This window comes from Entelurus aequoreus, linkage group LG17, assembly GCF_033978785.1.
Source record: "Entelurus aequoreus isolate RoL-2023_Sb linkage group LG17, RoL_Eaeq_v1.1, whole genome shotgun sequence".
Taxonomy (NCBI): domain Eukaryota; kingdom Metazoa; phylum Chordata; class Actinopteri; order Syngnathiformes; family Syngnathidae; genus Entelurus; species Entelurus aequoreus.
In genome coordinates this window covers 23,083,729-23,098,274 of record NC_084747.1, presented here as the reverse complement: position 1 = coordinate 23,098,274, position 14,546 = coordinate 23,083,729, and the positions used below count along the sequence as shown (strand labels likewise).

General features: G+C 41.3%; 1 protein-coding gene across 1 annotated transcript in view; it reads left to right on the top strand.

The window, feature by feature from the left end:
- The first annotated feature begins 6,370 nt into the window (after nucleotides 1–6,370).
- The window catches only part of adam9 (ADAM metallopeptidase domain 9), a 37,552-nt gene continuing 29,376 nt past the window's right edge, over nucleotides 6,371–14,546 (top strand). The window contains exons 1-4 of the mRNA XM_062025294.1: nucleotides 6,371–6,737; nucleotides 7,979–8,079; nucleotides 9,115–9,173; nucleotides 13,977–14,055. Of these exons, the coding sequence (XP_061881278.1) occupies nucleotides 6,659–6,737; nucleotides 7,979–8,079; nucleotides 9,115–9,173; nucleotides 13,977–14,055 (318 nt within the window). The 5' untranslated portion in view covers nucleotides 6,371–6,658. The remainder of the gene's footprint in view (nucleotides 6,738–7,978; nucleotides 8,080–9,114; nucleotides 9,174–13,976; nucleotides 14,056–14,546) is intronic.

The following is a 14,546-nucleotide window of genomic DNA, read 5'->3' as shown; positions in this document are numbered from 1 at the left end:
TCCCGAGCCAAGATTAGTTTGTCACGTGACCGGCAACTTCTGGTCTACCCAAGTGTATATAATTATAATAATATATATTTTTTTTTCCTTTCTCCCTCAGGGGGGAACTCGACAAGGCGGTTGCTGGTTGTTCCATCTCCATCGTTGGGGTCCCTGCGGGTGGGGTGGGTGGTTCCCGTGGCCCCGTGCTGGGCGGTCCTGCGGCGGCCGACTTGGGTGGGGTGGCATGGGTCGGGCCGTGCCGTGCTCGGGGGTGGGCTCGTGGGGGCCCGGTTGCTGGTGGGGCGGGGTTGGTCTTCCTGTCCGGTTGCGGGGACTCTCTGGGGCCCCTGGGCGGGGCGTCCCGCCTTTCTGCCCGTGTGGGGTGGTGTCTTTCGCTGACTTGAAGGCTGGCTGTCCCCTGCTTCTCTCATGCCTTGTCCTCTGCCAGACGCGTCTGTCTGCGGCCTGCTGCTGGCTCTTCCGGGCGGTACAGCGGGCCTGGCTCTGGGGTTCCTGTCGCTAGTTCCCTGGGCGGCACACCTGCTGTTTGTGGGTTGGGCTCTCCGGGTGGCTGGGGCCGTACGCTGGCTCCCACACACACTTTGGAGTCAAATATATTGTACATACAAATACACATATACTCACATACACACCGTTATTCATACATACTGTAGGTACCTACGCTCCCACATACATACACAAATACAGTACATACCTACATACTCAAAAGTTCGTACATCCACACGCACATTCACTGTACAAACATACATATACACATACTGTACATATACATTCACTGTACAAACATACATACACATACTGTACATATACATTCACTGTACAAACATACATATACACATACTGTACATATACATTCACTGTACAAACATACATACACATACTGTACATATACATTCACTGTACAAACATACATATACACATACTGTACATATACATTCACTGTACAAACATACATATACACATACTGTACATATACATTCACTGTACAAACATACATACACATACTGTACATATACATTCACTGTACAAACATACATATACACATACTGTACATATACATTCACTGTACAAACATACATATACACATACTGTACATATACAAGTACATATACATACATACACTCATGCAAATATTAACGTTGTTGCCTTAGGGTAAACTGGGTATAACACATGGCACACTAACAAAGCACCTAATGTTACTATAACAATCTACAAGGTTAATATAGGTTGCTTCTCTTTCTTCCCCTCCATTTTTCTGCATTCTTTCGTATCTCTAGTTATCAATACGTACAGTATATGTATTGTTGCATTTGAACAACTGTATTGTTGTATGAAGTAAGGGTGGTGTCATTGAATGTTAATGGGTTAAACAATCCGATTAAGAGAAGCAAAGTCTTGGCTAAATTCAAAAAGGAAAAGATGCAGGTAATATATTTACAGGAAACGCACTTATCTAAACAGGAACATGAAAAATTCAGGAAACTCGGGTACAACAATACATTTTACAGTACATTCTTAAAACAGAGTAATAGGAGGGGTGTCGCCATATTAATATCGAACTCAGTTAAATTTGAATTAATCAAGGAAATATGTGATAAAGAGGGGAGATATATAATAGTGAAAGGGAAATTGGAAAACCAAACAGTAACGTTAATTAATGTCTATGTCCCCCCAGATAGCGGTAAATCCACGTATGAGAAAATATTTGATGTTATTAACAAAGAAGCAGAGGGGGTTTGGCTGTGTGGAGGTGACATTAATCTGACTTTGAATTATAACTTAGACACGACAAGCACGATTAGAAGTAAGGAACACATTAGCAAATATGTGAACATAATGATGAAGGAATTGGGAATAATAGACATATGGAGAGAACTACACCCGTTGGAGAAGGACTATACTCATTACTCAGCACCACATCAAATGTACAGTAGAATAGATATGTATCTGATGAACAAAGAAGAAATACACAGAGTGAAGGAGTGCAACATAGGAGTAACGGATCTCTCAGACCATAGTGCCATATACTTGACAATTCATCTAAATAGTAGGAAGAAAAACACGTTATGGAGATTGAATGTGGGCATCCTGAATAGTGAAAGTGTGATAGAATCAACAAAAAAAGATATAACCTCATATTTAGAAGAGAATGATAACGGGGAGGTGGAGCCGACAATTTTATGGGATGCTCTGAAGGCGGTCTTAAGGGGGAAGTTGATAGCTCAAACATCTTTTATGAAAAAGGCAAGATTAGAATTATATCAAAAACGAATCGGAAAATTGAAAGATTTGGAACAACAACATAAAACAGTGGGAACCTCTGAGATAATGGATCAGATTAAAGACATGAGAAAAAAAGTAAACGAAATGCTTATGGATGAGGTCGAAAAAAAGACCAGGTTTGTGAAACAAACATACTACGAGGGAGGCTCTAAAGCAACAAAGATGTTAGCTAGGAGACTGAAAAAACAACAAACATTAAATAATATTCACAAAATAAGGGACCCCAAGACCAACAACCTATTATACGATCCAGAAGCGATTGAAAACGTATTTGAAAATTATTATCGAACACTATATACACAACCAGTTGCGGCAAGAGAGGAGGAAATGGAACTTCTCTTAAATTCATTGGACCTGCCTTCATTGGGAGTTAGCCAAAACAAGATGCTAAACGCTAATATAACAATTGGGGAAATTGAAGAAGCAATACAAAGGACCAAAAATAACAAATCCCCGGGGACAGATGGCTTTAGTGCCGAATTTTACAAGACATTTAAAGAAGAGTTGATTCCCTTATTACAGACCTCCTTTAATTACACCCTTAAAAAAGGAAAAATTCCCCCCTCATGGAAAGAAGCGATTATATCAGTAATACATAAAGAAGGTAAAGATAAAGAAGACTGTAACAATTATAGACCTATTTCGCTACTGAATGTGGACTACAAGTTGTATACATCTATTATTTCAAAAAGGTTTGAAAACTTTATGTCGGATCTAATAGAGGACTGCCAAACTGGATTTATTAGGGAAAGACAAACTCAGGATAACATAAGGAGAGCCTTACATTTAGTTGATGAAATACAGAAGACAAAAACAAGTGCTATGCTCGTGAGTGTTGATGCTCACAAAGCATTCGACAGTGTAAATTGGTTATACCTGTATAAAGTAATGGAAAGACTAGGCTTTAACAAAAAATCAGTACAGATAATAAAGTCACTATACCAAGAACCATCAGCTAGAGTCAAAATAAATGGAAGTCTTTCGAAAAGCTTCAAATTGGAGAGGTCTACCAGGCAGGGTTGCTGTTTATCCCCGACGTTATTCGCATTATTTATAGAACCATTAGCCCAACTGATTAGAGAAAACAAGGAAATTAAAGGTATACAGATTAGACATAATGAACACAAGGTGGGGCTTTTTGCAGACGATGTACTGATCTATCTCCGAGATCCAGAAGAAACATTCCCTAGATTAATGAGAACCCTCGAAGATTATGGACGATATTCGGGGTATAAGTTAAATGTCACAAAAACACAAATATTATTGTTAAACTATAACCCCTCATTAGAAATTAGAGAGACGTATAAACTAAATTGGGACCTGGAAATGGTCAAATATTTGGGAGTTAATATAACAAAGGAAAGAGATAAACTATATGAAGCCAACTATGGGTCGATAAATCTGAGGCTTAAAATGGATCTGGAGAGATGGTCAGTGCTGTGTCTGGACTTAAGCTCAAGAATAGAAATAATCAAGATGAATGTGTTGCCGAGACTCTTGTACTTGTTTCAATCCCTACCAGTAGCAGTACCACAAATACAATTTGATGAGTGGGATAAAAATATATCGAGATTCATATGGGGGGGTAAAAGACCCAGAATTAGGTTCGAAACTCTCCAGCTGCCCAAGGTAAAAGGGGGAATGGCATTGCCAAATCTGAAAGAATATTTCCATGCAGCCCAACTTCGGTATCTAGTATGCTGGTGTAGACCAGAATACGAAGCGAAATGGAAGGGAATTGAATTAGACCAGGGGAGAGATCTTATCCAAAACTTGTTGGCAAATAAAACAATAGAAAAGAGAGTAGAGGCAGAACTGAGTCCGATTACTAAATTTACAATTGGAATTTGGAATAATATCTCAAAAAAATACAAATTAGAGGATGAAAGAAAGATACTAGGATGGTTGACACGTGATCCCAATTTCAAGCCTGGGTTCGAAGATCATGGGTTTAAACAGTGGGAACGAAAAGGCTTGACGGCAATGTGCACACTGTTGGAAGATGGGCAGATGAGGAGTTTCGAAGACCTACGGGCGACATATGATCTAGACAAACATGAGTTCTTCCGGTATTTACAGATAAGGGACTACTATATTAAAAAAATTAAAAGGGCATCAATGAACCCGCTAATTAGAATAATGGTACAAGCTTATAATAATAAAAAATGTAGAGTGATCTCAGCTGTTTACCAGGGATTGATGACAAGCAAGGGGACTTCAACCATGTACATTAAAGAGAAATGGGAAAGAGGATTTGGGGAGCAGATCACTGAAAAGGACTGGTATAATATTTGTAAAACGCAGTGCACGGCCACGAGTTCTAGGGTATGGAGGGAGTTTTGCTGGAAAAACATGACTAGATACTTTATAACTCCAAAAATAAGCGGAAGAGTCGCAGCAAAGAAACAACCATGTTGGAGGCTATGTGGAAATATGGACGCTGACCACGAACATGTGTTCTGGAACTGTCCCAATATTGAAAAATATTGGTATGACGTGTGGTCAGTGATAAAAGAAGTACTACAATATGACATTCCAAAAACAAGTATGATACTATACTTGGGAAACTTGACGCAGGAATATATGCAATTCGATGATTTCTATTTAGTCAAGGTTTTGTTAGCAGCCAGCAAAAAGGCAATTACAAGACTGTGGCGTAGTAGCAGCTCACCGACCTGTGAACAGTGGCTGTGCATTGTGGAAGAACTATATGTAATGGAAAGATTTACACATAGACTCAGAATACAGGAGGAACTATTTCTTGAGAAATGGACAAAATGGACTGAATACAAAACTCAGGAAAATGACACCACAAATGCTTGATATGGAATATAAATTGACTATGTATATATTGTAAGATGTTGACCCTGTTGATATATGTATGCATGTGACAGAATAAAAATTTAAGTTTAAAAAAAAAGAACAACTGTATTGTTGATAATAAAGGTAAATTATTGGTATTGTTAATTATCAATAGTGATATTTCTATTGATGTTTGTATTGCTCCATTTGTAGTGTAATAATGTTCATTGTCATTTCTGTATTATTTATTTCACTAACTGCGTCTTTGCTATCGCTTTTACCATCATATTTGTACATATCCTATTTGCTGATGATGCTCTATTGTTGTTGTTTTTGTTTTTATCTCTCTGTCTAATCCCCCTCTTGTCCCCACAATTCCCCCCTCTGTCTTCCTTTTTTTCTCTTTCCATCCCCTCCTGCTCCGGCCCGGCTGCACCAAATGATAATATAAATACATTTAATAAAGTCAAATACAAACAAGGCAACAAGAGAAGTATCCTACACTTCTCTTCTCTTTTGTAAAGTTAGTGGGCATCTACATCTACTATATGATATGCCTGAGAAGCTGGACAGGACACAAAATAAAATAAAATACCCCTTTGTTTACTACCACAAAAAGATCACGTTTGTGAAAACACGTATTATTATCAAGCAGTGTTGCCACAGTTACCTTGAAAAACTAATCTGACTACTGATTACTTCTTTAGAAAGTAACTTAGTTACTTTAGTTGATTTTAAAAGTAACTAAATGTTTGCTTATTCAGAGTCACAAGTTTGCTTATTCAGAGTCACTAACTACTGTGTTTAATTGAAGTTTTCTATCATTTTAATTGAAGTTTTCTATCATTTAAGGAGCATTTGCTTGGTCACCAACTGTGTCCCGAGCCAAAATTAGTTTGTCACGTGAGAGAAGCAACTTCTGGTCTACCCAAGTGGATTTCAAAATAAAATACCCCTTTGTTTACTACCACAATGGGATCGTTTGTAAAAACACATATTACAAAGTGTTAGTATCAAGTATCACGGAATTCTTACATGTTCACAAGGTGTGGCTGAAGCGTGTTTTAATAGTTGTGGAATGGAGTTAAAATACTTGCGTCCACATACATTGACTCTTACTGTAAGTCACTTTGTGACTTTTATTTAAGTGCAGGATTCGAAGGAGTTGATTCCAAATGTCGTTTCACATTCAAAGATGTTCATCCCAAATGTTGAAACTCGTTTCACACACGTCCGAACGGAAAACAGCTTTTATTTCGAAGGCGCGATCCGGACGTACGTGCCTCGGGGGTCTTCGGACACAAGCTTCGGCTCATTTCGGAGAACCGCCCGAACGTCAAAGACGCGTCGTGTGTTGGTGCCTCTTTTCGGGGGTCAAGCAAGTCCTGGGCGATTTTTGGTCGGGTTCGGACGTTGACAAGCGAGCACAAGCTCAATACAACCGCGACGGAACCGTCAGCTCGGCCTAGGATGTTCCCGCCGAGGCAGAGGAGCGGTCCTGGCGGTGGAGCATGAAGCGCTGCTCGGGGTCCCAGCCGAGCCTCCAGCGAGAAGACAGACGAGGAAGACAATGGCGGTGCGGGGAAGAACGAAGCTGTTTGAAGTCTGCTGTTTGCTGCTTTTGACGACCGGAAGTGGCCATTGCCGAGGTAAGGGGAGGCTTTACCAAGACTGCTTCTAGAACCTTCGACTAGTTAACTTTACAGTATGAATGTTCCGTCAGAAGCACCAACAACTTTGTACGTTACGCTGTTGACATGGCGCCCCCTGCCGGTCTGGAGTCACGCACCTGCCCCAGTGGGCCCCAACCCACGTGAGGGTCCACTCGGCTGGACCTGAGAGTCTTAACCCGGCCACTAGGACCTGTGAGTCTTAACCCGGCCACTAGGACCTGTGAGTCTTAACCCGGCCACTAGGACCTGAGAGTCTTAACCCGGCCACTAGGACCTGTGAGTCTTAACCCGGCCACTAGGACCTGTGAGTCTTAACCCGGCCACTAGGACCTGAGAGTCTTAACCCGGCCACTAGGACCTGTGAGTCTTAACCCGGCCACTAGGACCTGTGAGTCTTAACCCGGCCACTAGGACCTGAGAGTCTTAACCCGGCCACTAGGACCTGTGAGTCTTAACCCGGCCACTAGGACCTGAGAGTCTTAACCCGGCCACTAGGACCTGAGAGTCTTAACCCGGCCACTAGGACCTGTGAGTCTTAACCCGGCCACTAGGACCTGAGAGTCTTAACCCGGCCACTAGGACCTGAGAGTCTTAACCCGGCCACTAGGACCTGAGAGTCTTAACCCGGCCACTAGGACCTGAGAGTCCACTAGGACCTGAGAGTCTTAACCAGGCCACTAGGACCTGAGAGTCTTAACCCGGCCACTAGGACCTGAGAGTCCACTAGGACCTGAGAGTCTTAACCCGGCCACTAGGACCTGAGAGTCTTAACCCAGCTACTAGGACCTGAGAGTCTTAACCAGCTACTAGGACCTGAGAGTCTTAACCCGGCCACTAGGACCTGAGAGTCTTAACCCGGCCACTAGGACCTGAGAGTCCACTAGGACCTGAGAGTCTTAACCCAGCCACTGCTCGCATTTAAGAGCTTTAACATTCTTTGTTTTCGGGCTTAACAGAATCCGAGACAAACACACTTCTTTGAAATGTAGTTTCTCCAGCAAAAGGGGCGTGGCCTCACCTGACTGCAACACGCCCCCTTAGACAGGTTGATCTTTAAGCCGCTTAGCATGTGGTGTCATGGTCCTGGCGGGAGGTCATCACTGTGTGATGTGTAGCGGGCGGCGGCGCCCTCTGTGGGCACGTTTACGTGCGTGATGGCGAGAGAAGCTGGTCGGGTTTCTAAGGCCCCTCCCTCTCGGTTCTGCTTCCTGTTTCAGGCTCCCGGCAGACTCAGCATTTGTCCTCCTACCAGCTGACCGTCCCTCGGCCAATCGGAGGCCGCCCGAGGAGGGACGCCGACGGTTCACCGCCCAATCAGGTGCCGTGATTGAGATTGTTGTTGCTGCCTGGTGACCTCTGGCCTCTGAAGCGCCCACTGTGCGTGAACGCATGACTCCAACTTCCTGTAGACGTCCTCTCTAGGAATGCGTGTGTGTACCTCAGTGTTTTTCAACCTTTTTTAAAGCAAGGCACATTTTTGTCATAAAAAAAATCCGAAGGCACAACACCGGCAGAAAAGGTTAAAAAATGTAATTCCACCAGGTCGTCGTGCCTTATTTTGAGTTTGCTAGTGTCTTCCTGTGTGTAGTGCTTTAGTTCTTGTCTTGCGCTGTTATTTTGGTGGCCCTTCCTGTTTTGTCGGTGTTTTCCTGCAGCAGCTTCATGTCTTCCTTTGAGCGCTATTCCGCGCACCTGCTTTGTGTTAGCGAGCAAGGCTATTTACGTTGTTGCAATCCTTTTTTGTGAGGACATTGTTGATTGTCACGTCCCGTACGGATGTACTTTGTGGAGGCCGTAAGTTTTTGCTGTCGTCCAGCATTCTGTTTCTGTTTACTTTGTGGCCAGTTCAGTTTGACTTTCGTTGTGCGTAGCCTTTTCCTTTCCCTTTCGTTCATTTGGGGTTTAAACATTACATACCTTTGTACCTGCACGCTGTGCTCTGCATATTGGGATCACAACAAACCATCCTCGTCTCACCCGACACATTCCGACTTTTACAAAGCAATACTGCCACCTACTGACATGGAGTATTACGTGCTTACCCTGCCCAGTTCTACACAGCACAGACACTAAGCAACGGCACATTATTGGCAGATTATAATTATTGATTTGCAAAAAATATTTTTGGGATAAATTAGGTGAAGTTGCATAATTTCCCACGGCACACCAGGCTAGTGTGCCGCGGCACAGTGGTTGAAAAACACTGGTGTACGTAATGCTCAGGTGCTCCTGATGCCGAGGCGCTCACAGGAAGTCCGAGTCATGTGGTCTGCGTGAGTCAGGAAGCGCTGAATGAGGCAAACGCCACACGTGACCTTGTCTCTCCTCCTACCTAACTCCCTTCCCGCCGCAGGCGTCGTACGTGATCAGCGTGGCGGGCCGCGACCGCGTCGTCCATCTGGAGAGGAACCAGTAAGTTGTCGTCACTTCCTGTTCCGTTCCCACTCTAAACATGGATGGATGTTTCCCCCTGCAAACTCTTGCTATCTCCTTGGTATGATGTTGACATACTGCACGCTGATACCGCCGCACGCGGCGCACGCCACACGCTGCTATCTGCCTGTCCCCGCCGCATGCCGATAAGACACACTTCCACATCTCCTTCTTCTTTCTCTCCATGAAACATGAACAAGATGGCCCACGTCAAATACCCCGCTTTAAATACCTATAGAGGTGTTATTGTAGCAAAACTATTTGTGAATGCGTGTTTGAATCTGTGCGTCTGTAATCTAATACACGTGTTTTTGTACTAATTTGTGTGTCTGTATCTCAATCTGTGTGGGCGTGTGTAGAAACATGAACAAGATGGCCGACATCAAATACCCCGTTTTCAATAATTAAGTATTATTGTAGTAAAACTATTTGCAAATACGTATTTGCAAATGCGTATCTGAATCACATACACGTGTCTTTGTACTAATTTGTGTGTCTGTATCTCAATGTGTGTGTGAGTGTGTAAAAACATAAACAAGATGGCCGACGTCAAATACCCCGCTTTCAATAGTTATGGAAGTATTATTGTAGCAAAACTATTTGCAAATGCGTGTTTGAATCTGTGCGTTTGTAATCTAATACACGTGTTTTTGTACTAATTAGTGTCAATCTGTGTGTGTGCGTGTAGAAACATGAACAAGATGGCCGACGTCAAATACCCCGCTTTCAATACCTATAGAGGTGTTATTGTAGCAAAACTATTTGCAAATGCGTATCTGAATCACATACACGTGTCTTTGTACTAATTTGTGTGTCTGTATCTCAATGTGTGTGTGAGTGTGTAAAAACATGAACAAGATGGCCGACGTCAAATACCCCGCTTTCAATGGTTATGTATTATTGTAGCAAAACTATTTGCAAATGCGTGTTTGAATCTGTGCGTCTGTAATCTGATACACGTGTTTTTGTACTAATTTGTGTGTCTGTATCTCAATCTGTGTGTGCGTGTGTAGAAACATGAACAAGATGGCCGACGTCAAATACCCCGCTTTCAATAGTTATGGAAGTATTATTGTAGCAAAACTATTTGCAAATGCGTGTTTGAATCTGTGCGTTTGTAATCTAATACACGTGTTTTTGTACTAATTGGTGTCAATCTGTGTGTGTGCGTGTAAAAACATGAACAAGATGGCCGACGTCAAATACCCCGCTTTCAATACCTATAGAGGTGTTATTGTAGCAAAACTATTTGCAAATGCGTATTTGAATCTGCGTATCTGAATCACATACACGTGTCTTTGTACTAGTTTGTGTATCTGTATCTCATTGTGTGTGTGTGTAAAAACATGAACAAGATGGCTGACGTCAAACACCCCGCTTTCAATAGTTATGGAAGTATTATTGTAGCAAAACTATTTGCAAATGCGTGTTTGAATCTGTGCGTCTGTAATCTGACACACATGTTTTTGTACTCATTTGTGTGTCTGTGTGTAAAAACATGAACAAGATGGCCGACGTCAAATACCCCGTTTTCAATAATTAAGTATTATTGTAATAAAACTATTTGCAAATACGTATTTAAATCTGTGCGTCTGTAATCCGATACAGGTGTCTTTGTACTAATTTGCGTGTCTGTATCTCAATCTGTGTGTGTGTAGAAACATTAACAAGATGGCCGACGTCAAATACCCCGTTTTCAATAATTAAGTATTATTGTAATAAAACTATTTGTAAATACGTATTTGAATCTGTGCGTCTGTAATCTGATGCACGTGTTTTTGTACTAATTTGTGTGTCTGTGTGTAAAAACATGAACAAGATGGCTGACGTCAAATACCCCGCTTTCAATAGTTATGGAAGTATTATTGTAGCAAAACTATTTGCAAATGCGTGTTTGAATCTGTGCGTCTGTAATCTGACACACATGTTTTTGTACTCATTTGTGTGTCTGTGTGTAAAAACATGAACAAGATGGCCGACATCAAATATCCCGTTTTCAATAACTATGGAAGTATTATTGTAGCAAAACTATTTGCAAATGCGTGTTTGAATCTGTGCATCTGTAATCCGATACATGTGTGTGCTCTAATTTGCGTGTCTGTATCTCAATTTGTGTGCGTGTAGAAACATTAACAAGATGGCCGACGTCAAATACCCCGTTTTCAATAATTAAGTATTATTGTAGTAAAAGTATTTGCAAATACGTATTTGAATCTGTGCGTCTGTAATCCGATACAGGTGTCTTTGTACTAATTTGCGTGTCTGTATCTCAATCAGTGTGTGTGTAGAAACATTAACAAGATGGCCGACGTCAAATACCCCGTTTTCAATAATTAAGTATTATTGTAATAAAACTATTTGTAAATACGTATTTGAATCTGTGCGTCTGTAATCTGATGCACGTGTTTTTGTACTAATTTGTGTGTCTGTGTGTAAAAACATGACCAAGATGGCTGACGTCAAACACCCCGCTTTCAATAGTTATGGAAGTATTATTGTAGCAAAACTATTTGCAAATGCGTGTTTGAATCTGTGCGTCTGTAATCTGCCACACATGTTTTTGTACTCATTTGTGTGTCTGTGTGTAAAAACATGAACAAGATGGCCGACGTCAAATACCCCGTTTTCAATAATTAAGTATTATTGTAATAAAACTATTTGCAAATGCGTGTTTGAATCTGTGCGTTTGTAATCTAATACACATGTTTTTGTAATAATTGGTGTCCATCTGTGTGTGTGCGTGTAAAAACATGAACAAGATGGCCGACGTCAAATACCCCGCTTTCAATACCTATAGAGGTGTTATTGTAGCAAAACTATTTGCAAATGCGTATTTGAATCTACGTATCTGAATCACATACACGTGTCTTTGTACTAGTTTGTGTATCTGTATCTCATTGTTTGTGTGTGTGTGTAAAAACATGAACAAGATGGCTGACGTCAAACACCCCGCTTTCAATAGTTATGGAAGTATTATTGTAGCAAAACTATTTGCAAATGCGTGTTTGAATCTGTGCGTCTGTAATCTGACACACATGTTTTTGTACTAATTTGTGTGTCTGTGTGTAAAAACATGAACAAGATGGCCGACGTCAAATACCCCGCTTTCAATAACTATGGAAGTATTATTGTAGCAAAACTATTTGCAAATGCGTGTTTGAATCTGTGCGTCTGTAATCCGATACATGTGTGTGCTGTAATTTGCGTGTCTGTATCTCAATTTGTGTGTGTGTAGAAGCATTAACAAGATGGCCGACGTCAAATACCCCGTTTTCAATAATTAAGTATTATTGTAGTAAAACTATTTGTAAATACGTATTTGAATCTGTGCGTCTGTAATCTGATACACGTGTTTTTGTACTAATTTGTGTGTCTGTATCTCAATCTGTGTGGGCGTGTGTAGAAACATGAACAAGATGGCCGACGTCAAATACCCCGTTTTCAATAATTAAGTATTATTGTAGTAAAACTATTTGCAAATACGTATTTGAATCTGTGCGTCTGTAATCCGATACAGGCGTCTTTGTACTAATTTGTGTGTCTGTAATCTCAATTTGTGTGTGTGTGTGTAAAAACTCGAACAAGATGGCCGACGTCAAATACCCCGCTTTCAATAACTATGGAAGTATTATTGTAGCAAAACTATTTGCAAATGCGTGTTTGAATCTGTGCATCTGTAATCCGATACATGTGTGTGCTCTAATTTGTGTGTCTGTATCTCAATTTGTGTGTGTGTGTGTGTGTAGAAACATGAACAAGATGGCCGACGTCAAATACCCCGTTTTCAATAATTAAGTATTATTGTAGTAAAACTATTTGCAAATACGTATTTGAATCTGTGTGTCTGTAATCCGATACAGGTGTTTTTGTACTAATTTGTGTGTTTGAATCTCAATCTGTGTGTGTGTGAGTGTGTAAAAACATGAACAAGATGGCCGACGTCAATTACCCCGCTTTCAAAAACTATAGAACTAACATACTAACAAAACTATTTGCAAATGCGTATCTGGATGTGTGCGTCTGTAATCCGATACAGGTGTCTGTCTACTAATTTGTGTCTGTATCTCAATCTGTGTGTGTGTGTGTAATCAGATTGGTGTTTGCGTGTATTTCAATTTGTGTGTGTGTAAAAAAAAAAAACTGTCCATATTTTGATCTCTGTGTGTGTGTATTTAGATTTGTGTGAACCCTGATCGGCTGTCTTTTTACACGTGACTTTTGTGACATTTCTGCCGTACAAGATTTGTGCGTCCGTGCAATGTGTACTTTACACAAATCTGAATACACTTACACACACGTTTTTTACACACACAAATGATGACGCGGGCACTTGAATCAGTGCACAGAATAACATGAGTGGGTGCAGGGCGCCAACTAGTGGTGAGTATAGGGGAAGGAAATGTGGGGTAATTAGGGTTCCTGCTTCACACAAATCTGAATACACATTCACACACATTTTTTTCTACACACACAGATTGAAATACGGGAAAACAGATTTTTTTTTTTACACACAGATCTTACTACGGACAGACAGATATTTTTTTAACACACACAAATTAAAATACGGACACACAAATTAAAACACGCACACGCGGATCTGATTACTCACACACACACAAATTAGTGCACGGACACATGAATCTGACTACAGACGCACAGACCGAGATGCATATTTGCAAGTTTGCTACAATAATACTTCCATAAAAGATGGTCCCTGCGACATTTACATGTGTAATATACACAAGGTGGCGCTGTGTATCATGCTGTTGTTGTTGTTGTCAGGCTGCTGCTTCCTGATGACTTCACTGTCTTCACGTACGCACACGACGGATCGCTGCTCACGTCCGCACCTGTTGTCAAGGTAACACACACACACCCAGCAAAGATACCCTCAATTCTGGACGATACACCGCTCCATTTTTCCCTACGCTTTGTACCCTGCAGCTTATAAAACGGTGCGGATAATTTATGGATTTTTTCTGTGCTGATGGCCATAATGTAAATGGATTAAAAAAAATCAAAACAGCGAACACACTGGAAAGGTGTGTTATAGTTTGCACTATGGCGCCATCTTTTGGGCGGGTTCGCTCACTGCAGGCGCTGCCTTGCCCTTCTGTTTGGACTGAGCTATGAACTGGAAGTAGAATTGCCGTTCCGTCTTCCATAGCGTTCTCCTCGTAAGGATTGCTCATTCATCACTCCAAGCAACGTTTGTAAGTTTTACAATATAACTAAAACAATACTTCCTTACTAAAGCGTCCCATGTAGGAGTGTTTTCGTGAATAATTGTACGTGCTATTGTAATGTAATGAAGATGGCGTCCTTAGCATTAGCTAATGTGCTAACACGTTT